This window comes from Atractosteus spatula, chromosome 7 (genome assembly GCF_055471065.1).
Source record: "Atractosteus spatula isolate fAtrSpa1 chromosome 7, fAtrSpa1.hap1, whole genome shotgun sequence".
Classification (NCBI taxonomy): Eukaryota; Metazoa; Chordata; class Actinopteri; order Semionotiformes; family Lepisosteidae; genus Atractosteus; species Atractosteus spatula.
The window spans coordinates 15,164,000-15,187,164 of NC_142712.1; the positions used below are offsets into that span (position 1 = coordinate 15,164,000).

Below are 23,165 nucleotides of genomic sequence, written 5' to 3' on the forward strand. Positions count from 1 at the left end.
TTCAACACAGTATTCCACGGGGTCTTCAAACACCTGCAACTGTATTTTTGGAGAAATTTATTTTGGTCTTTATATGATCATGATTACTAGCTGCAATCATTCTTGTTTGGGTTTCAATATCAAATGCAGATGTAAGGCAAACTCACCATGTGATAATCAGATTACTTTTGAAGGCACAGAATTCTAACACAAATCCATCCTCATTCAAATCACCTTTCTTGTTTGTTAAGCTGCAAACTACTGGCGTGCACACATCAGCAGTGTCACTAGGTAGGTATGACTTTTAATAATGTATTTGTATTCATTCATTTGAAATAGTGGGGATTATTAGTACTATTTGTCCTAGTCTGCTAGCTACTCTTTCTTTATTCAGTTTAGTGATTATAGATGAAGATGAAGTGCTGCTCACCTCAGCTACAGACTGTACAGTGCGACTGTGGAGCATTCATGGAGAGTTCATAGGTAAAATGCCCAAAGCATCCTGTCTAGAAAACACCTTGAAAAAGGTCATCATTTTTATCATTGACAATAATGATCAACGTTCACAACCACTGGCTGTGGTGAATTAACCTTCCCTATGATCTTATATTCTTAGATCAAAATAAGAATTACTGTGCTAGCATTACTGTGCTTATACCAAGTGCATGCTCATAAATGGAGATGCATTCTCCTTTCCTCCTAATAATAATCTGAAACACTTGAGAGCTCTAAAAATATTTCTCTGTTCAGTGCTGAATGCAATTATCTTTAAGAACTGGACACCCATTTGTAAACACAAATGGCAAATTTCCTGCTTTTTATGATTTAGTTTTATCATAGAGTATTATTAAGAGCATGTGCCAAGCAGATAAGGTATAAGGCTAAGACAAATATATATTTTTTTCCTTTAAAGGAACATTTGGACAATCTGAGGCTTGGAGTATCCATACAGCAGCCTCTTGGAAACATCCTATGATCCCTTATGAAATTCTAGTGGATCCCTTCAGCATGCCTGCTCATCAGATTCTAGAAGGAGAGAGCAGTGTCTTGGAGGTTCTTAACTCAGGCCAAAGAGAAGAGAATGAAGAGGAGACTAAAAAGGTTTCTTTTTAAAAGTTTACTTGACAAGCCATTTTGTGTTGTGCTAGAATGATGGGCAGTGTTCTCCGGAATATAACTCTTTTTATAAAGGTATGGATTTTGGCACCTGAGAATGAAAAGAAACACGACTACATTACTTCTTCTGTAGATACAGTATATGGGAGAGTATATAGATTTGCTTCTCATTAAAAAACAACAAGATTATCCATATCCTTCAGGATCAATAAAGTCTTATCTATAACTAACTATCATATAGGAGTTTTCTCAAACAAAATACATATTTCTGGCAAATGGGATGTTTTGTTCTTGATTTACTAAACAAATAATGTACTATGAATACTATAGAGCTTTACAAGACAGCATGTTTGATATTTGACTTCATTGAGTTTCAAATATGGACCCGACTAAAATAATGGTTTCAAATTTAATTTCAGTCAGAACCACATTTCAAGCACAAATTCCCGCCTCTGAGCTTCAGTGACAAAGACATTGAAGAAGAAATCAACAAAACCAGTTATCCTCAAGAACACGGAAAAAGGTAAAATTCAATAAAGTGGAATTTATTTTACTACAGCAGTTTTGAAGTGCTATCACACCAACAAGACCATTTCATTTTTCTAAGATCAGAATGTCTTCTAAAGCCAGTACATGGCTGCATCATTCATATAACTTTGAAGCATCCTCATTCATTATAAAAGTACCCTAAATAGCAACTACAAGTCTAAAGGACAATAAGCATGGAGTACTGGGTGACAACTGTTTCCTTATTAATTCTAATCACAAATTAATAAAATAATAGTGGATGCTGCACATTAGTAAGACTCAGATACTTAGTGTTTGGAAGGCTTTATAAATTAAAAAAGAAAACAGACAATCCCAAATACAACCAACAATTTAAATGCCCAGTGAGTGGCTTTTCCGTTTTTATTGGTTGCTCATAACAGCAAGTAGCGAGTTTACACTGGACAATGCTCTGTGAACTTTATCCAGATAAAACATACTGTACCTAGCATCTTCTGCATTTCAGACTCCGTCATGCTATTTTTAAGCATGCCAACAAACCCCCCAACCACGGGGGTCCGAAGGCCTATCACACATTAAAGTACTTTGAAATACTTGATGCCCCCACTACCTGCGAGAAGCCTGATCTTTCTGCTGCTGGAATTGACCCCTTCTTATCAAAATACTCAGAAGACGAGTCTGTCGACGCGCAGTGAAGAGGAATCCAGATTAACAGGTGATACAGGTGATCATCAGGTGCTGGCAGTTACTTTTTTTATAAACTTTTTTTGTACAGTTTTGTTGAGAAAAAAAAACTTAAACTGAGAATGTCTTATTACAATAAAATGTATGTGTTTAAAGGAAGCTTGAATTCAGCATTGTTTCATGTTTATCCATGTATTGTATATACCTGTACATTTCATAAGCCTTTAAATTACACAAAATTAACAGTACAAGCATTTCATGCATTTAAAAATATAAATTAACTTCCTCTTATGTATATAAAAATGTTTCTTCACTAAGTATAATTTAAAAATTGAGTAAATCCTATAAGAGAAATGAGATGTATAACTGACAAAATACTTTAAAAAAGAATACAGTACCTCAGTGTTATATTGAACAATTCTTTATTTCAAAATGATGTAAACAACTGAAGACTTTTAAACATGCCGCCATATGCCACTTTACTGTATCTTAGTACATTTTGTTTGGATACACTACTTTCTTCATGCTGCACATGAGGCTCTTTAGTATGTAACAATTCCACAGGAATTTTAATGTGCAAAAATTAGCAGGATTTTCATTCAGCTCTTGAAGTCAGCAATATTTCCATACATTGAACTTCATTATTGAATCAGTATATTCAATGCTATATTGGCATGTTTTAAATACAAAACAAAAAGCTTCCAACATTAAATAACTACATATATGTGCAGTCAGAAACCAAATTAAGATATTTCACAAAAATAAATTGTTTGCAAAACTAATGTGGAATTAAACGCAACACCAATGAGGACTGTGATGTCAGATTTAAACAATGCAAAAAGACATTTTATAATATAGCAGAAAGAATTCAGATTTTGCTTGTATGAAGCACACTGGACACATCTATAGCAGTGACCAACTCTGAATCCAATACAACTTCGTTCATTCATAATAGTGGTCTATTACAAAATGCAAGAGTTTTTACATCCACATTTAAAAAAAAAAACATCTAATTGAGGTCCATGTTCGTAGTGCCATTTATACCATTTTGAGAGATTTCCTCTGGAGTGATGACATGCTCCTCCATGGTTTTAGCTTCTGTCTTCGTGATACTAGCATTTTCTTCTATTTGTCCGTTGTCCTCTACAGGAGACTCTACTCTGGGCTTAGGCTTTGAGACAACAGGTTCGCAGGTAATGTCTAGCTCCTAAGAACAACAGAATACACCCAGTCAATTTTTGGTCCCCCTGATTACACAACCTCACAAAAACCCCGCCAGCATCATACAGATTGAATGGGGCATTCCAGCCTGAAAAATCCTAGGCCAAAAAGCTTTATATCCTCTCAAATACCAAAGAAAATGACAAGCATTAAAATCTCAAAATCCCTTCTGACATTTCCTAATGATTCCTCAAGTAATTTACCTTTGGAATGCTATGGATTTAAGAAAAAAAAGTTAAATTTAAAAATAAAAATAAGAAAAGAGAAAGGTGTCATTAGTTACATGCATGTTATTTATTGGGACATTGATATGTCCTACTGAATAATCATGCCCTGGGTCGCACCTTAAGTTTGGCTTTAATCTGTGCAACGCGCACCACGGGGTCCTGATCCGGTCGGAGTTGGTCCTGGGCATTTTTTACATTGTTCACCCACTCCATTGTTTCCCGGACACATTTTGTAACCTTCTCCATGTCAGGTGCATCAATGTGAATGTACTTCTCATCCTGAAAAATGGGATATTTTAGGACATGACCATTGGAGTTACAGTATGAACTGAGGATGTCCACTCTGGACATGCCCCCCATTTATCCCAGTAAACTCCAACTTTAATTGCGACATGAGTATAACATTTTATTTTAATAATATTGTTTTATGAAACGGAACTAATTCTCATTAATGCAGAAATTTCAATCTTAAAAGTGCTTACCCCATTCCTGTAATCTTCTGTTATCTTTCTGTAAGCCTGCATTTTGGATGTGATCTCTTCAAACAGCCTGGGCCTAACTTCAGCTTCTTGGTATCTTTCCTGGACAGGCATGCCTAGTTTCTACAGAGGAAAGATAAGTTTTTTTCTTGCTGTTTGGGCCATAACATAGGAAGTTACATAATCACATTTACTTAACCCCGTGCTAACTGTAAAAATTACCCTTAGACAGTAATGCACTGGTGATTAGAATATTTGCATTTATTTCTACTTCTGTTGTTTGCAGCAACCTTCAATTCGTATTAAACATTTCATCGACACTAGGAAAATCTCAAAACAAACATGGCCATTCATTTATTATTATTTCTACTTTTGGTAAAATCAAAAGGAGCACAAAAAACTTACTTCCTCTTCTATTATTATATGATAAAAACTGAAAAGGGCTTAAAAACAATCAACCTAAGTCTTACTTTACCACAAGTCAGTAAACACTTGTTACTTTTGTAAAGTACTTTTACAAATGTGAAGATGACCTACCTTCAGCTCCTCCATCTTGTCAAGGTAGGCTTGCTTGGGCTGGTCTTCCCCTTCGTCATACAGCCAGTTTTCCGTCTGGTCTAGCAGTTGTGTGAATTTCTCTCGATCCTGAGAGTACACATGTCTGTCATTGTTCATGAAAATGAACAGACCACACTCTCCTTATTTAATAATGCTTACTGGAATACTGTGTTAAAGGCCATTTATCACCATTATCAAAGTTTACTGTCTGGAGGTGCAATGAATCTAGAAAGTAAAACTTACTTGTTTGTTGACAAAAGCTTCATAAGGGCCTTCAAGTTTGTGCCGGAAGTAGTACACATATTCCTCCACAGCATTTTTGGCATTATTTCTTTCATTCTCCAGTTTGTCTTGTATTTGCATCTTACCCTGTTATTAGAAAACAGAATATTAATATAACTGCTATATAATGAAGACAGCTTTCTCAATGTGTCAACGGTATTATAAAATAACCAAAGCTGTGAAATTTCAGAAAGACATAGCAATTAAGATTTGCAAAGACTTATCCTTTTTTATTACCTATAATGTTAGAATATCGTTTTCCCTTACTCATCTTAAAGGGGTTCTTTGTTTAGTGGAAAAGGAGTCTACTGACTCAGAGTCTAATTCAGTCACTCATGCCACAGTGGCATATCTATAATAGCATGCAGATGAAACTCAGAACACCACTGGATTTAAAAGTAATATATTAATGATGAGAAGGCCAGAATGTATTGCCAATCTGTTTAGATTATGCCATTAATTTAGAAAAAGCAATAGTGATCTCAGTACATTTGTTTTTCCTAAATGATTAAGAGTTCTGTTCAATGGACACCACCTACCTCCTGCTCCAAATAGGCGTTGAGCTGATCTTTACCCAGCTGCCACACTAGATCAGCCTGAATGGGCAGATCAACATTTTTGACCTTTATCTTCGGTTTCTTTGCTTCAGGTGGATGGTGTGCTTTAAGTTCTCCATTCACCTAAAAGAAAAACATTTATATCAGTCTTCTCTGCATCCACAAGGCATCCTTGTATGCAAGAAATCAAACTCAGCATATTCCTTGCAATTAATACTTTCCAAAATGACTTAATGTAAACGATTTTGATTGTTGTTTAAGCTGTGTTGGGAGTCTGCACAAGTACACCATAAGTTTCAGTAATTTACAAGACTGCATCCAAAAAAGTAATTGAATTTCAGCTGTCATGTGTCTGTGTACTGTATTATGAATACAGTCAAAAGTCTATATACCAGGGATATACATTTTTACCTCTCCAAATAATTTTAAACACTTGAATCAAATGGAATTTTAATGGCAAATCAACATTATTCAGTAAGACAGTAGTACATGAGACTGTAAGACCTGAAGAAGGCTCCACAGCCAAAACATTGTTTTTTTTTGTTTCTTTTCTTCTCTTTTCAGCATGGAATAAACCTTTACTTGTTCCTTTGCAGGCTACGCATACTGACGCCGCTACCTACTGTACTTGAATTTCATTATTCAGTAATGTATCATTTCAATTATTCAAAATGAAATGCAATTGGTACTTATTCTAAGCCTTATTATCAGTCCCCCCTTCACCGTCCCCCCCCATTGTCAAACGATAACCTTCGGGAGACAAGTAGCAAGAGGTTCTACAAGCAAAGTATACAGAATCACTTACTTTCTGTGGGGTAACATCGTTTTGCTTCCCCTCTTCAGTAGGATCGGGTGAAGGGGGAGACTGTGCTTGGTGATTTTCTATCTGTATATGGGGCGGTGTTTCGCCCTCACTTTTCCCTGGTGCCTTGTTCTGTAATTAAAGCCCCAGGACGAATCAGATAGCATTACATTTGCAAACCACTTTCATCATCTAGATGCATGTATCTATCAGACCATCATTGAAGACCACACCTGGAAAAATACTGACTGGAAGCACCAACAGTGAAGTTCACAGCAAATGTCCAAGAGGAAGAGAACACCTCAGCTCCCCCCAATAACTTGCTCACCAGGGATAAAAATATAGGTCTGCAGCCTTTCCTTTCCATAATTCTTTGGCCAAGTGATCACCTACCAATTACATCTCTACTCCCAGTGCCATGCTATGTTTATGGGGGACAGGAGGTGCCACAGCTTTGTTTATATGGCCAAGCTTTTATCTCCCAAGCCAAGTTAGGAAGCTATTTTGGCTTTAATCCTGAATTTCATTTTAATGCATTTTTTGCCGAGGCATTCTCTTTTTCTCCTGAAATATTTTTGCATTATGAGAAATATGCATATGTCAGCTTAAAGTCAATTTAATTCCTGTGAAATGTCACACAAATTAATTTCATGCAGAGAGTGAGTGCAGGGTGTCTACAGTCACTTTTCTCCGCTTAATACAGAAAAGTCTTGCAGTCAGGAGTTAATAACAGCAGGCAAATTTCCCCCAGCCACATTCTACAGAACATAAAACCACCAATAATTTTTAAATGCAATAAACACTGAACAGACTGCTGTGTGTAAATCAGCATATAATCCAAACAGGTAAGGAAGACAGAACAATACACAACAAGGTAAAATAAATTTGTTTAGCAGAGTTTCATTCACACATTACTGGATATTACTCTGGTCTGACCTGGTACAAATTCCATAGAGGACAGTGATCAATAATGATAAAATAAATACTCACCTCTCCATCTACAATCACAGTACTCTCCTGCGAATTGGCCTCCTCTTCCACGTCATCCATTATTGAAGTGGAATCATCATCCTCAGCTTTAACTTTCTGCACCATGGATGCAGAAGAGACACTGACAATTCCATGAGCATTCACTCGCACCTTCACTTTCACCTTGGACTTCTCCCCATCATCCTGTGGGGTCACATTCTGCACAGTAAACTGACCTGACAAGAGAAAAATACACATTGCATGTGCTGTGAAAATGCATTGAAAGAGTGTCATTTAACCACTGAACAATACTGGTAACTTTTGTATGGGACATGAACGTAATAAGGATTTCATTTGAACGATTACAAGAAAAGCAATTGCAAACAAAGTCTCTTACCAATCTTTGCTTCAGGGTAAGGCAAAGTATTTGGGTCTGTATAAAAGGCTTCCAGCATAAAAGGATCTCTCCTGTAGAAAGTGATGACTTTGGAGAAAGGAGAGGCATGATTCTTGCAAAACACTTCATGGTTCCTAAAATAATGCAAAGAGAATTGAAATAAAATACAGGAAGTTTAAAAACAATAACATATAATATAATTCTCAGTATATTTCTTTAGTGCACCAATAAAACAAAGCATGCATGATAAGAAATAGCAATACAGTACCCGATGGGCTCATCAACTTCTGTGCTCCAGGAAAGTGATACTGGAAAGGAGACGGCATCTGTGATGGAGAAATCTCTCACTTTAAAGGCAGGTGAAAGAATGGCACACTGAGGAAATAAAGAGAAAAATAACAGAGGGGTTAGAGTGAAATAACTTGCAAGTAATACGTTACAGATCATGATATCACTGTAATAAAATGGGATGTTTTATAAAGCAAAACATCCCATTTTATTATACATTACAGCAGAACCATATACATTTGCCATTTCATTTTCTGCCAAAGCCAATTTAAAATTTTAGACCCCATGGATGGCTGTAGCTATTTCTAGTTGATGAAATGTTAACTGTGATAATGTTTTACAAGTACTATAGCTCTGCCTATCTTTTCAAGCCCAAGGACATTGCACATAATGATAATGGACTATTCAGTTGTACAAGCCATCCATGGAGATGCGTGTCAATATTTGTTATTTTATCGTGATCTCAAAAAAAACTTTAATTCCGCTCAATCTTTCCCTTGAGGTTTGCGTGCAAGCAGCACCTATAACTAACCTGTAAAGCACAACCCCTTGCAACAGCTTCATCAGCATTCAGCGTCGTGCTGACATCCTTTCCAAAAAACTTCACAATCCTTTCCTTAAGGGCTGGAATGCGAGTTGCGCCACCTACGATCTCCACAGAGCTAATGTCTTGAAGCTGAAGCTGAGCTTGTTCGACAACTGCTTTCAGTGGAGCCACTACTCGCTCTATTAGATCTGCACACATCTCCTCAAACTGAGCCCTGTGAAAGAACACAACCGTTTAGTATGTAATGTACTTAATGCAGACTATTACAGTAAATCCTATCCTTAAATTTAATACCATCCTATTAAACATTAGAGTTTCAGGAATGCCATACACTCTATATTACACACATATACCACATATGAAAAGAGATGCAACACAACGGTTTATCAAGGAGGTCTCAACTGTGAATGTTACAGGCTAGCAGAGAGTGTGTCCACCGGTAGCAGTCATTCAAACAGTTAATCTGCGCTTTGCACCAGACTGCAGATGCTATCTTGGGCTATTCTGTCCCATTCTTCTCACAGAACCTAGACAAGCATGTGACAACTCACTAAGCATGTGTGGAACTAGTATGAGCTATGCTCTGCTCCAACTGAGATTTGATTATAGTTGTATACTCTGCTACATCAAAAAAATAGTTTGCCAGTGGAAGAAGACTTTGTATCTGTATACGTAGGTTTTAAGGAGGCTGCATCACTTCTGTAATTTGCTCAGTGCCACTGAGCTGTGCTACACCAGCACTTTATCAATGCAGCACTGTGTAATCAGGCTGCCTCAAGCAATACAAGTGGAGCTCTGGGCAAGAGAATAAACAATGCTGCCAAGACTGTTGTACTTGGACCTCTCCATTGATTGTGGTGAGGTGTTATGACTTACAGATCTTACTTACAGATCATGGCCTACTAATGACAGCCTGTGTTGGTCTGCTGTGTAAAGACAAGTGTGTGTACTCAAAACATACAGTACCATAATATGAAGGTGTTGTTCTCTTGTAAATGGGAAATACTGGTTTTGTTCTGTGTTTTCCCCATCAGGCTTGATCATCAATAAATTAAATCACATCAAAACAATCAGCTCTATCAACACTAATAACTTTATTTAGTCCCTCATTCAGCCATGAGTAATCAAAATTTGGGTAAAAACATTTAATCACTATCCAAAATCTACATACTTTATTTTTCTAAACCCCCTAGCCCCCAGATATGCTGTACTAGCTGAAGCTATTTGAGGATACTGGTATATTCACTGTACCTGGTAGTGGCTTTGGATCAAAATAAGTAACCTACCATTTCAGAATGACAATATTGCCACCAACTGAAAAGCTTAACTTTTAACTAGAAAGTCTGCCATTTCCATTAAACTTTCTTCCTTGAACAATGTCTTATGTACATTATGATTGATCTGCTACTAATAGTATGCTATCTAGCAAAGAACTGGGAGTCTGACAAATTTTAAGCATAAGGAAATAGAGAAACATTAAAAAAAATAAATCTATTCTGTGATTTTAAATAACTAATTCAGGGACGCTCAAAGACACTGTTGGTTAAGGAAGAAACTAACCAGCTCATGTTCTAAAAGGAAAGAAAACATTTTACTGTCATTCACTCACTTTTTATTAAAACTAGAGAGCCAGACTAATACCTGTTCATTTTTCCAGCAACATCCTTGTCATCCATGAAGCACTCAATGTTGAGGGGAATGTCTGTGGAATTGCTGCTCATGAGTTTCTTGAGCTTCTCACATTCCTGATGGAGGCGCAGTAGGGCTCGTACCCTGCTCTTCACATCAAGGTTATACTTGGACTTAAACTCCACGCTGAAATAATCCACCAGCCTCTGATCAAAGTTCCTTCCACCCAGGTATGGATCAAATGCAGTAGCTAGCACCTAGGAGTGAGAGTTTGAAGACAAACTGAATACATGACAAAGCGTACAACAGCAACAGTACAAACAGGCAATTCAAAATGTAGCATACCTTAAGCTTGCCCTTGTTAAAAGCACAGGCGGAAACCTGAAAAGCTGAATGACCCATGTCAACAAACACCACAATCTTGGGTTTTTCTTCTGGGGATGGAAGGTCCTGTTTATATATCCCATAATTCAGTGCAACTAAGGAGACAAAAAGGAATAACTTATAAATCTGGCATACAATATGATGAATATCATTCTACTTATGCTACTCTTCCAACTAGCAGCTACTGACAGTCACCTATTAATACCAGGTATGTAAACCTCTTAAATTCACTACTTTTCCATACCAGCTGTAGTGTCATTCATCAGCCTCAGGCAATTCAAACCAGCAATCTGGGAAGCATCCAGCACAGATCTTCTTTCGGCATCAGTGAAGAATGTGGGGACCTTCAAAAATACAAGATGAAAGTCAGTGAGTTTTCAAAACTACAGTATATGCACCTCTTCTCACATGTATATGATACATCTACAATACATAACTAAAACAAATACATTTTAACAAGAACTGCTTTATTAGTATTTATCCATTACATATACCATTTCAAGACTGTGGGAGTTCTAATTCTGCTTTAGTTTACTCATCTAAAATTGTGAAATTTTAGATCTGGGTATAGATTCTAGCCACTTACAGAGATGACACAGTCTGTGACTTTCTTCTGTAGATTGTTCTCAGCTGTCTCCTTCATCTTAGTCAAAAGCATGGCCATTATCTGTCCCACACTGAAGTGGTGCTCTTTATCGAGATACATCACCTATAGACAAAAAAAACTCAGTCACTACAAATCTGATAGCCAGTTATCCATCTTCTTCACCACTTCACACGAAACAAAGACAGGAGGCAGAGAACACCTATGCAAAATAAACATAACTTGATTTTCTGCATTTTTGGTAATTATCTAATACAGTATGTCTGACAGGACATAAATTCTAAAGCAGCATTAGACCTGAAAGAAACCATTGAACAGGCCTTGGAAAAAAAAAGGTCTAAAGGTCTTTAATTTAAGGCCTAAAGGCAGTCCAATTTACAAGATCATTTCTGAAAAGGGTCAAATTGAAAGTAACTGCTTCCCAAAAGCAAATTGTGAGCTACATTTTAAAACACAAACTTTAGAAAACATTCTTTAGGACACTGTTTAAGGGTCCCTTTCTTCCTAAGCCTCCTTTGACTGTTCAATTAATATGAAGGGGCAGTCAGCCCATGGGAATTACATGCGTGAGTACTTCACAAGTGTTACAGGATTGTTTCATTGGTAAGTATTTCAGAGCATGAATTCTAAGTTTATCCTACCTTTGCCCCAACACTGCCATTCTGCAGAGGAACCAAATCATAGGGCAGGTTGGCCTTTTCACTTTGGACAACAGGGTCTTGGAATGGTCTTCCATGTAGCCTCTTGAAGTTAAAGACTGTGTTCTTTGCATTGGTAATGAGCTGCATAAAATAATACACAGATCATTTGAATAAAATAAAATATACTGTGCTGTTTTAAGCCAAGAGTCAAAGCACAATATTACAGACCTATCTATAAATGCACACCTTCAATATATACACTTTTAGTTTTCTTGAAATAAAAAAAAATCCATACTTACATGATTTTTTGCTGCATTACCAATTGTTCTGTTTTTGGAACCAAATGACACAACAGCTCTGCAAAATAATAACATCATATTAAATGTTATTTGAAAGAATCCAAACTAAAATGATTCAAATTACTTAAGCCTTAGAGCATGTAAGCAAAATCTCAAATGTTCAGACATTTCATACTCTACAATGCTTAGTATCTTCATTTTCCTGTAGTTTTACCAACAGATCTGGCTTTCAAACTAAATCCTTGTCCAGAATATAATGTGTAAATTACTTTGATTCTAGTCCTTCAGATTAAATCATTGCGATTCAGGATAAAACAATACCTTTTAAACTTTCTAATCGAATCTTTACACATTATTCCTAGTGAATTATCCTAAAAAAAAGCACACCTATTAGGTAACAAAGTGTAGGGTATGTGCCCACAAGGCTAAACAGGAGTAAAAATGTACATACCTCTAACAGCTATTTAGATAACAGACTATAGACTGCAGTCTCAGTGCATAGCCAGTGCCTGATCAGGCCAAGGCCGAGATGCTCAATTTAACATCAATATGTTGTTCAGTCAGAGTGAACCACAGATAACCACTATGAGCTTCTGCTACCCCGTTTCCTAGACCTTTCCAGGCAATGCTGACGTCTTCTATGAAATCTTCAATAAAAAATAACCATACTCTGTAGGTAGATGATGACTGGCACATACAAGCAAAGGTCCTTTCTGAAACATCTTGATACCCTCTGCCAGGCATTAGTTACACTTCCTGTATCACAAGACACCAGCTGTGACTGCCCAGAAACTCAAATCACCTCCTACACTAAAGGGTCAGATATGGTCTGCCTGAATGTCAGGGGGAAATTCAGGAAAAATGGAAGGGCTGTCTAGCCTCAACGAATCCCTTGAATGCATTCCAGAAAATGCAGCTCCCAGGAAGCCATATAGATTCAGGAAGCCTGGTCTTGTACATTCAATAAATAAGATGTTGCTGTATTGCGTACAGAAATAAAGTATTAGTCCCACTAATATTTTGACAGAAGTTTTGCTGTGGCATTTCATAATGTGACAAATTATTGTGCAGGTAATCGAGCGATAAGGGAAACAGATTTCCTAAAGTATATAACTAGTTATTTTTGATAATGTCCGTTTTTAAGAACTGAACAATACAAGGACTTTAAATATCTGAACGCGTACTATTTTTTATGCTACAAATTACAGGACAGATGCTTTTTGAAAACAAAGTTCTGGGGGTAACGCCATCTAGGCTTCCATTTCACAGATTAAAAAAAATGCAAGCACCCAATGCAAAACATGGGATATGCATTCTAAAACGACTGTAACGTCTATATCAAGAATGACGCCAGACCCAAACCTGGACGTTTTGTTTAGAAAGAACATGGTACAGTAGCAGCACAGAGCCTGCCTTTGGTTTCCACACATTTACGTAAATTCAAGATGTAGCTCGGCTCTTCCACGCGGTTCTGGAATATTCCTTCCGCTCAGCAGACCTCCCCATGATTTAAACCGGGGTAGATGAAAGATGCCTTCCTGCATTTTCATCAGTGGATGGGACTTCAAACTCCTCATCATCACTGTCAGGCGAAAAGCACTGCGTCCCTTTTTGCTTTTATTTTATGCCCACATATGGTTCACGGGAAAGCGAGCACTACCCAGTTCCCCAAATTCTGATCAATGAAACATATTTAGCGATCTCATAAATCGCTGAAATTTCATTCTAGCCTAAAATGTAACAGGTTATAGCGATGAAGTCTGTGCACAAGATGCAAATATTAAAAATCACGTATCGCGTCTTTCTCAACCAGATGACTGTCACTTGCTGGTGACATCACAGCGACAGACCTGCACACTGGATTTGACGGAAACGCTGGACACAGAGGCGAAAAGAAAACATTTTCTGGGGGGTTTAAATCGTCCTCATCCGGGAGGATTATGGAACGGGATTTTAATTCCTTTTTCCACACCGTACACATTTCAGCTCCTGGCTGTGCTTCCGTGTCAAGACGAGCACTGCGCTGCACTTGTCCCATCTATTGCTATTTGTGGTGGATGTTATTCCGCCCTAAAACAAGTATATGTTGCAGCCTAGCTAATGTTACGCGTGTGATTCAACTAATCCCTGCTAGTATTAGCCGTGTCATATTTAAAAATCAAAGGCTTCATCTTCATTCGTACTTTCCAGCGTTCGCTAATAATATACTGTACTTGCAAATCTAAGTCTGCAGTTGCGATGTCTAATGCTGATCTGTACAGTGCACCATTTCAAAGTCTCCAGTAATAAAAACACAGGGAATTGCAGTCTCTGCAAGGTATCGTATACATTGACAACTGCAGTTCTACACAATGAAAAAAAAAACAGATGAAATACGAAGGTCATTAAAACGTTGCACCCCAGATAGCTAGGGAGTCTGATCAGTCGCTGGCATTTCCACTAACGGTAACAATTGGAGTTTTAATTATTAAAAACAGCAACAACTTACGGCGTGCATCTGTCAGTGAATTCGTTCGCTACAGTTTCAATTCCTCCGGCTTTGGCAACTGCGATGTAGCAGTTCTGAAATCCAACATCAAATCCGACCACCGACATCTTCGGATTGTTCTTCCCCGCTCCACAGTCAGCAACCACCCAACGCCGCCGCTTCTAAATGCGGCCAATGCTCCCTCCCGATGTGCGAGTGCCGCTACGATTCTCCGAGATCCGCCGCTCTGCTTCTCTCAGCTCCGATTGCAGCTTTAGATCAGCTCACCACCCACCTCTCCTCCAACCATTTATACCTCGCAGCCGGCGAACTTTCGAGAAACTTCTCCATGCCTAGTACTACTACATTCACTTTCGCTCACGGCTAACCGCTACAAGCTTCCGCTACCCCCTTTTTCTGGACCTTTCCAGGCAATGCTGTAGCTTTCTATGCGAGCAGGCCGGCGTGCGCAAGTTTTTCTGCGTTGTTGCTGTGGAGACGGGACGCCCTGCTAGTGCAAGGCGGAGCGTGATCACGAAACGTCGGGTCCCGTGGAAGTACAGTATGCGTTTCTCCTTTCCTGCGTGGGCGCTCACATCGTTTTCTTACCTGCACAAATATGCCTCCGTTCATAATAATGTGCAGAGTAGTATTTCTATTACAGAACATGTAGCGGCTTGTTGTAAACATATATATATATAATATGCAATCATTTGACACCGGTCACAGTAAATTAAAGCTGTCTAGCCAAGAGAATGTATTCTAGGAGAAGCCCTTTGCACTGGTGGTAGTCGGATCGTCTTGAGCGTCTGGTTAAATAACCTACCAATGATAAACGTGTTAAAAGAAAGGTTATTTTTTTATTTTATTAATTTTACTAATAGCGAATAATTTTCTTTTTTTCAAAATTTATGAATAAATGCGAATCATACCAGACCTCTGGAGTCCATTACTGTATGAGCAGTGAAAAATGCAGAGAAAAACGTTCTTCTGTAAACGGTATTACGGTATCTGGAGGTGTGTTGTTTGTGCCAGCCGTGTTGATATTCAGTGCACGAAAGCCAAAGAACCGAAATTGAAAATAAGCGCAAAAGCAATGGGCGATTAATTAACTTTGCTGTTCTGCAGAAGACGATCGCTACGATGTTTTTGTGGCAAGAGATTAATATGGAAATATTGAGGAAGAGTGGCAGTTGCAGGGTCTGACCGCAGGAGGGCGCTCCCGAACCACACATGGCACCCGGGGACGCCAGCATTCTTTTCCACGGCTGTGTCGGCGGGTTACTGAAAACATCCTGCTCGGAGCGCTGCCAGCACCTTCTGGTTTCGGAGGCTGACAGTTCTGTATTACATTGTAACATCCCCGGGCTCCGATCATGCTGGCTGGTAACTCCCTCCTTGGAAACAAAGTGGCTACCGGTCTCCTGTTTGTCTTCTTCAGTAAGTATCGATTCGGCTCGCAATCTTTTTTTGCCAGTTAATCATGTTTTTTTTTGCAGTGCCGTCCATGCCAGGACCAAACGAGTTAGTACTGAATTTGTTGGCAGGACCACCGGGCGCATTTAATGCGATCTCAACACGGGCTAGTTGCGTTGCAGAGCTCGGGCAAAGTGTGCGAAAGCGGGGCTCAACTGAGGCAACGGGCGATTTCTGTGACCCAAGGTTTTGTGAATACTAAAAAAGGTCGTTAGTTGAGAGGCTAGAAATACAAAATAGGCCTCCATTAGATTTTCTTTTACAAGTTTGTAGGTGATTGCTCCGACGCTTTCTAAAAAGTTCGCTTGCTTGTCGTATGTTTCAAGACAGACTGCAAAATGTCCAGCGTAAACCGAAGTGCAGAATTCGCTGAGGGTTAGTCCAGGCATGTACTAAAGACAAGTTGTGAGTGAATTCTTTCTTTTTTCAGCTGTCGGGGAAACAGAGCGTGAGGAATGTTAGAATGAAGCGGCGACGTTTGGAAGAGAAATGTTTGTGTTCTGGGTGCTGGTTCAGCACAGGGCATGTTACAGTACATGGACTTAGGAAAAACAAAAACCCACTGCATTCAAATTCTTACAGAAAAGCACGTTAGTGATATTTATATGCATAGTGATATTTAACAATGTCAATTTAAATCGTTGGGAGTCTAACCCTCATGATAAATGTTGCGCGATTAGACCTCCGCTCTATCTATAACAAGACAGGGTTTTACAGTTCAAGTTTTATTTGATCGGTTGTTTGAACAGATAGGAGGTGACTCATAGAAGGAATTCGTAGCAGTTGTTAGTCTTGAAAATGCATTTTGATTTTTAGTGACATGTTTGTCTAGAATGTAAGTATAATGCCATATACCGCCCTGAGCGTAATAATGTGAGTTCAAGAAATGGGTGTGTTGGTTTAAAATCCGGAGGAATCTGGTAAATATTAAGAGACATCTCGGATTCAAAGGAAAATGCGAAGGTATTCGAAGTAACATCAGCTTTGTGCGTCTCAATGCAGTATAGCGAAATTAACACAGTTAATTTGAGATAAATATAACAAAGGAATATAGTTTTGTAAATCACAACCAATACTGATTATCATTGTTTTAAAAAATCTGAAACGTTTAAAGCAAGTAGGTATAACCTTAAAGCTCCCTGTGTAATATGGAATGTAGGTACTTTGGCTACTGAAACCTCACAATTAAATGCAGTAGGCTCTATAGTTGTACGGGATTTACACTGTAAATATGAGCTTTGTAGGCTATTAAAATTTTGTAGGTTCAAAAGGGGAATACGTGCAGCCCACTAGAAACTATGTGTGGAGGAATCAGATTTGGAAGGTGCTGCTTCGTTTTCTTGTTATAAAGAGAAAAACGTTCCTTTGGGAAAACATTATGCCTTCGCCAGTCCTGAAGGTTCCCAAAGACTTCCCTGCTCAACCTAACCATGTTATTCTCGTTAAGCATCCCGTGTGGGCTGTCATATACTGTCTGCCTTTGCTCATGGCGATCTTGGTGTTAAACGGAGCTTTAACAATTAGAAAGCGAGTGCACTGCGTTTCTTTTGAAGTATTTACATATGAGTGCACCCATTTATATGCGTCTTTAATACAGGCACACTCAAATATGCCACATTATACAGTTGTTTGTGACATGCTAACAGATTCTGCAGATCTACATAGAGTAACCTCATTCTTTCTTGTCCTTTTGCTTGTGATGAGTTAATTGTGAACAAGAAATGAAATGAAACTGAATATGTCTACAGTATATTTTCGGTTCTAAAAATGTTTGGTTAGCAGTGTTGCTAATTGGAAGTTTTTCCGAAAAGGGTTGTGAGATAAGTAGAGCATTAGACATGTGTTCCATTAAAAATGAATGTAACAAGCTAATTCTTCTGCCGATGATCAGGCAGTACAATTAACTGAGTGACTGCTGTATTTTAAATATTCATCTAATAAAGTAGGTTCTGTAAATTGTATCCTGGTAATAAAAAAGTAAGGCTCTTCAATACCTGACTTGCATATCTACAGGCACTAAGGCCACACTCTTTCAAAACTGTAGGAGGTATGGAGATATGTGTTTGATATATTAAAGGAGAACTGTAATTTAAATGATGCATTAGAACAACACAGAGCAGAACACAGCATTTAACTCCACATTAAAGGGAAAAGAACATCTTAGCCTTATCTAGCTTTGCAGCACATAGAATAAATCTTCAATTGCCTTTTTCATTAATTCTTAAGATGACAATACAAGTAATCTAGGGGTCTGAGGGAATAAGTATATTCTGAACTGCATAAAGAATAGAAGAATTTCACATTTGATCAAAATGAAATGTGCTAAGCCTATTTTGATCACACTGTATAGTTCTTATATCAGAATTCTAAACAACTCCTAAGGCCGAGTAGCTGGTCAACAATAAATAATATTTTTTAAAATTTGTAACAATTTGTAAGTTTGTAAGGGCAGCATGGTGGTGCAGTGGTTAGCATTGCTGCCTTTACAGTGCTGGGGCCTTGGTTTAATTCCAGACTCAGGGTGCTATCTGCGTAGAGTTTGTATGTTGTCCCCATGTTTGCATGGGTTTCCTCCCACGGTCCAAGGGCATACTGGTAGGTTAATTGGCTTGTGGGAAAATTGGCCCTGGCTTGAGTACATGCATGTTTGTGTCTGTGTGTCTGCCCTGCAGTGGACAGGCGTCCCATTCAGGGTGTACCCTGCATTGTGCCAGTTGTTTGCTGAGATAGGCTCCAGCTCCCTCATGACTGCGAATTGGATGAAGCCGTTAGAAAATGGATGGATGTAAGTTTGTGGTTTTATATTTGTTGGTAAGATTACTAAGGACTTTTACCTTTGGTAGTTGGTGTTGAACTAGTTTCATAAAAGCTAATGAGAAGTTAGTCTATAACTAAGAACTAGAACAGCAATTTATCTTAACATAGAATCCAAAGTGCTTCCCAAACATGTTTTGGTTGCTGAACTAACCGTCATATAAGGTGCAGATACTGTAGATATTCTGAAATGTAGAGGACTATATAGCATTTTGTTAAAAAAAGTTATGTTCACTTGTTTTTTTAAAGAAGCCAGTTACGTACCTCAAAGACCAAGATATTCCTGACATTCTGAAGGTGACATTTAAGTTCAGGTCTGTTGTCAGTGTGCTTAGTTGCTAGGAAAGGTTTTGTAATAATTACTCATGTCACTGACCTACTTTTCCATAACCAACACTTGATTTGAGTTGCTAAAAGCTCTAATAGATGGGTACAGGCTGCCTTGTTTGAAGGGCATTCGATACAAGAGCCTACTCTGCTTGTGAAAATGTGCTTTTGTCAGTGTTCTGAGACTTTGGATGTATTATTTATAATTACTGGAGGAAGATAACTCTTGAAGTGACACACTACATCATGGCCATTCTCCAGCAAATGGAATATTGAAGTGTCATCTCCATGTTATATATTTCTTCTCCTCTTCCAGTTTGAATTTTAAAGAACTCAAGGGAACAGCACTTTTTATGGTCACTGGGAACTCTAAATTATATGCAGCATTTACATGCAAAACTCTCACAGATACCCAGTTTCCTCCACAAAAAAGGGGTAAAAATAACCATATACAAACATGAAAGAATATGATCAGTTTTCTCAAATCCAGTGTACTGAAAGACTGATGCCTCTCAAATGTTTCCTTAACGTTCCTCCTGAACTGCTATCCATCGAGAGTTGATACTGAGAGAAATAAAATATTACAGTGTCAAACACTATAAAAATCTACTGAACTGTGCACAGCATGCTGGGCTGGCAAACAATTGCTTGGCTGGGACTCCAGCCATACAGTCTCTAGCTTATCTAACACTCACAGTGTTGGATTTGGTTGGGAGGAAACCATGGCTAGCTCACTGCCTTGTGATGTAGAATCCAGTAGATGGGTATTGTTGGCTTGATTAGCAATAAAATGCCACATGGAAACAGGAACGTGTTCCATGAATGTGTATGGTTCAACACTGGAAATGTCACTTTCCATCAAGATAGTGGAGCTCTGGCACTGTCGAGTCAGGCCACAAGACAGATAGTATTGGAATTCTCGCCTGTAGCAAAAAGTGGAGTGCCCACTACTGTGGGAAAGCTTTCCAGCAACATCTCAAATCAACATAGGCACAAATGCAACCAAATGTTTTGTGATTTTGTTTTAAAGTTTGTCAACACTGGCTACTGCAATGTAATAGTAGTGCCTTTGTGTTTAATTACACGCGAGGGTTTCACCCAACAGCAGTTGTGTTGCTAATGTCACCAGAAATCATCCCTCAAAGGAAAGTAAAAGATGAGAGGACCACCCACAGGAAGCGAAAAGTGCTGAGAGGGAATGCCGTTCCTGAGACTGTGTGATTGTATTTCTTTCTACAATGTGACATCTGACAGCCAACCAGATTAGGTATGCCAGTGTGTTGGACTGGGAGTGGGTCTTGGGTAAAATGTGTGTCTGGAGCACTGGGGAGCATCTTTTTAATTAGCTATGTGTGGCACTGGAAAATTCATTGCCGTTTTCAACTAACGTCGTCTGTTGTGGTGCCTTGGCAAACTTGCTTCATTTTAGAGAAGGACCTATCTGTTCTTGAAGTCAGGAGGGATTTCTAGTGCATTTCAAATCATCAAGGGCTTAAGACTGGAGGATAAGCATAAAATTGCTTTAGCTGTTCCTTAGACCTTAAGCTGTGGATGTTTTCATGAGGCGGAGAAAACCTGCTGGATCTGGAAAGAGAAGACAGAATGAGTAAAGGTACTTCTCCTTCAAACTAAAACAGCCGTCAAAAGTCTATGCATTCATTAGTATTCAGGGCCAGCAGTAGTGAATGTATTCCATGAAAGAGAGTCTGCAGCCTATAGACAACATGCATTCGGCATGTTAGTGAGAACGCCTTTTCCTGGACAGCTAAGAAAAAGCTTAACACTTTTCCTGGACAAGTGAGTACAGCTTTAAAACCTTTTTCAGGTTTTCAAAGTTATTACCTGACACCCTTTCTGACAGCTTTTCTAGCAGGTGTGTTCATCAGTGGCCCTTAAGAGTGTAAAGAGGTGAGGGAATCCTACATCAGCTTCGATCTCTTTCTTTTGAAGGCAGTAAGAAGCAATGCCGGGGGCTATGAGGTTTCCTGGAAATAAAAGTATGGCCAAAAAGCCAGGGCTATCTCTGCTGTTCATCACACATATAAAATAAATTCAGCTGCTAAAGAATCCATTATATCCTTTTTTCCTCAATAAACAAATGAAACTACATGCTCCTTAAATCAAGGTCAAGGGAATTTCTGCATCAGCCTTTTTACATTGATCTCTCATTGACAGAGCAAGCTGATTGCGAAAACCATTTAATAAACCATCATGTCAGACAGAGTAATAGGACTAAGGCCCAAAGGACAATTTTCAGAGCTTTTGCTTCATAGCAAGAACTTGCTTTCTCGTTTCCGAAAATGCATACAGTATGTTGATGCAGACGAGAAATTAGGCTGGTTGTGGTTTTGAGTGTATTTTTTCTAGACCATTTGCTATAGTGAGAAAGAGTGGATTGATTTGTGCTCTGGAGCAATAAATCTTGACAGCAAATGTACTCAGACATAAAATTACTACTTTTTACCAACCAGGAGTCAGAATTATTTAATTGGACAGGAACTTGCGCTGCTGAAGCAGAATGTCAGAATCCTTGATACAGGCTTGCAGAAAGTGAGTGGGATTTCATTTATTGTCACTAGCTATGAATGTTGGTGTACTGTCAGCATACCTAGAAGACTAGATACTCTTTGAGCTGTTAGGGAATAATAAAGTGTTATATAGCTTAATTATCATGGATTTAATTTAACATTTGCCTTAAAATGACAGATTAAAAAATATTATACCACAATTTCTCCTAACTCCTACTTTAAGATACCTTTAACATTTTTCATCCTGTCTATGAGGAATGTAAGGAACTTTTTTCAACAGAATTAAGCTCATATTTTAGAATCATAACACTTGTAATCAATAGCATTAACATGCTATGTGTACCTCCCTTTCCAGAAGCTCCCTTAGAGAATCTTTACGGTAGCTATCAGATTAAAAGCCCAAACGCTAAGCAATTACATTACATTTAGTTCATGTCCCTTGTGTGAAAAAGCACTTGGATATCCCATCACATGGTCTTCAATGTTCTGGAATAAATGCACTGGGGAAAAATGATTCCAGTAAAGGAAAAGGGGGTTAAAGAGACAACTGTTCACTGCACTGTAGGATAATAGAAATAATAAAAAATTAAAGTTTTTTTCTTTCATAATTTGTTAAATTGACTGTGTAATTGAACTAAAGTAGACAAATTGAATAAGAGTTTTTTTCATTAAAATAGTTTAGGATACAGATCATAAAATCTGTAGAAAATATAGGTGAAACAATACACATCAATGAGACGATCCTCTCTTTTAAGAGTTAAATGGTTACCAAAGAGCGTAGCCTCTAGTTACTTCAGGGTACGATGTAATTTTGTATCCCTTGGAAAAAAAATCTAAAATATTCCATTAAAATGGGTTCAGCAAACTAGATGTCAAAAGCGGTGCTTCCAGCCCTGCTCATCATGTCTATCTGAGAGATTGCAGGCTTCACTTGAGTGACAGCCAATGGCATTTTCCATTTTTCCGGACACCCTTGCTCTTTGGACTCGCATGATGAGATTTTACTTTTGTGTCTTATGTACTGGAACAAGGAGCAAACTTGGCTATATTGCGGTTTTAAGCCAAGGTATGCTTTTTAGAATCTTGGAATTTAGAAACTTGGAAGGTCAATGCTACAGTTTTTTTTCCTACAGCACTTGATCTTAAGCTCTTCTTATGCCCCCTGTTCAGCAGGTGTTCACTGGCTGTAAATGTTGGAGAATACTTCATTAGTTATTAAGATTTACGTCTTTCTTTCTGGTAGTAAGAACTCCCAGACATGCATGCTTTCCCATCTTAAGGAGCTTTCAAAATGTCTTATTTCATAACTCCGAATTATATTACTCACAAAGACACAGCTGTCAGTACTGACCAGCCTGTGGTATTTTTGTCCTGTGGTTTGCC

At 38.3% G+C, this 23,165-nt stretch overlaps 3 protein-coding genes across 5 annotated transcripts in view; 2 read left to right on the forward strand and 1 right to left on the reverse strand.

Annotated features, from left to right (window-relative positions):
- The window catches only part of wdr95 (WD40 repeat domain 95), a 31,252-nt gene extending 28,807 nt beyond the window's left edge, over nucleotides 1-2,445 (forward strand). Inside the window, exons 26-30 of the mRNA XM_088921211.1 lie at nucleotides 231-270; nucleotides 374-462; nucleotides 893-1,080; nucleotides 1,515-1,618; nucleotides 2,108-2,445. Of these exons, the coding sequence (XP_088777337.1) occupies nucleotides 231-270; nucleotides 374-462; nucleotides 893-1,080; nucleotides 1,515-1,618; nucleotides 2,108-2,297 (611 nt within the window). The 3' untranslated portion in view covers nucleotides 2,298-2,445. The remainder of the gene's footprint in view (nucleotides 1-230; nucleotides 271-373; nucleotides 463-892; nucleotides 1,081-1,514; nucleotides 1,619-2,107) is intronic.
- Nucleotides 2,446-2,694: 249 nt separating this feature from the next.
- On the reverse strand, nucleotides 2,695-15,060 carry hsph1 (heat shock 105/110 protein 1). The gene is made up of 18 exons (XM_088921959.1): nucleotides 14,659-15,060; nucleotides 12,171-12,228; nucleotides 11,872-12,012; nucleotides 11,213-11,335; nucleotides 10,871-10,970; nucleotides 10,588-10,721; nucleotides 10,255-10,499; nucleotides 8,599-8,827; nucleotides 8,047-8,153; nucleotides 7,779-7,912; nucleotides 7,403-7,617; nucleotides 6,416-6,544; nucleotides 5,593-5,733; nucleotides 5,015-5,140; nucleotides 4,751-4,858; nucleotides 4,217-4,336; nucleotides 3,852-4,013; nucleotides 2,695-3,493 (listed from the first exon to the last, which is right to left on the reverse strand). Exons 1-18 carry the CDS (start codon nucleotides 14,763-14,765, stop codon nucleotides 3,296-3,298), a joined length of 2,577 nt encoding a protein of 858 aa, XP_088778085.1. The 5' UTR covers nucleotides 14,766-15,060; the 3' UTR covers nucleotides 2,695-3,295.
- Nucleotides 15,061-15,920: 860 nt separating this feature from the next.
- b3glcta (beta 3-glucosyltransferase a) overlaps nucleotides 15,921-23,165 on the forward strand; it is a 94,505-nt gene continuing 87,260 nt past the window's right edge. For all 3 annotated transcript variants that reach the window (XM_088920104.1, XM_088920105.1, XM_088920106.1), the window contains exon 1: nucleotides 15,921-16,077. In XM_088920104.1, coding sequence (XP_088776230.1) covers nucleotides 16,014-16,077 — 64 coding nt within the window. In that variant the 5' untranslated portion in view covers nucleotides 15,921-16,013. The remainder of the gene's footprint in view (nucleotides 16,078-23,165) is intronic.

Bases quoted from the DNA above. Each gene is read 5' to 3' on its own strand.
- hsph1 (XM_088921959.1), bottom strand. From the start codon at position 14,765: ATGTCGGTGGTCGGATTTGATGTTGGATTTCAGAACTGCTACATCGCA. The intron at 12,229-14,658 runs GTAAGTTGTTGC...ATTATTTTGCAG, and splicing joins TTCACTGACAGATGCACGCC to AGCTGTTGTGTCATTTGGTT. The intron at 10,500-10,587 runs GTATGCTACATT...TCTCACTCCTAG, and splicing joins TTAACAAGGGCAAGCTTAAG to GTGCTAGCTACTGCATTTGA.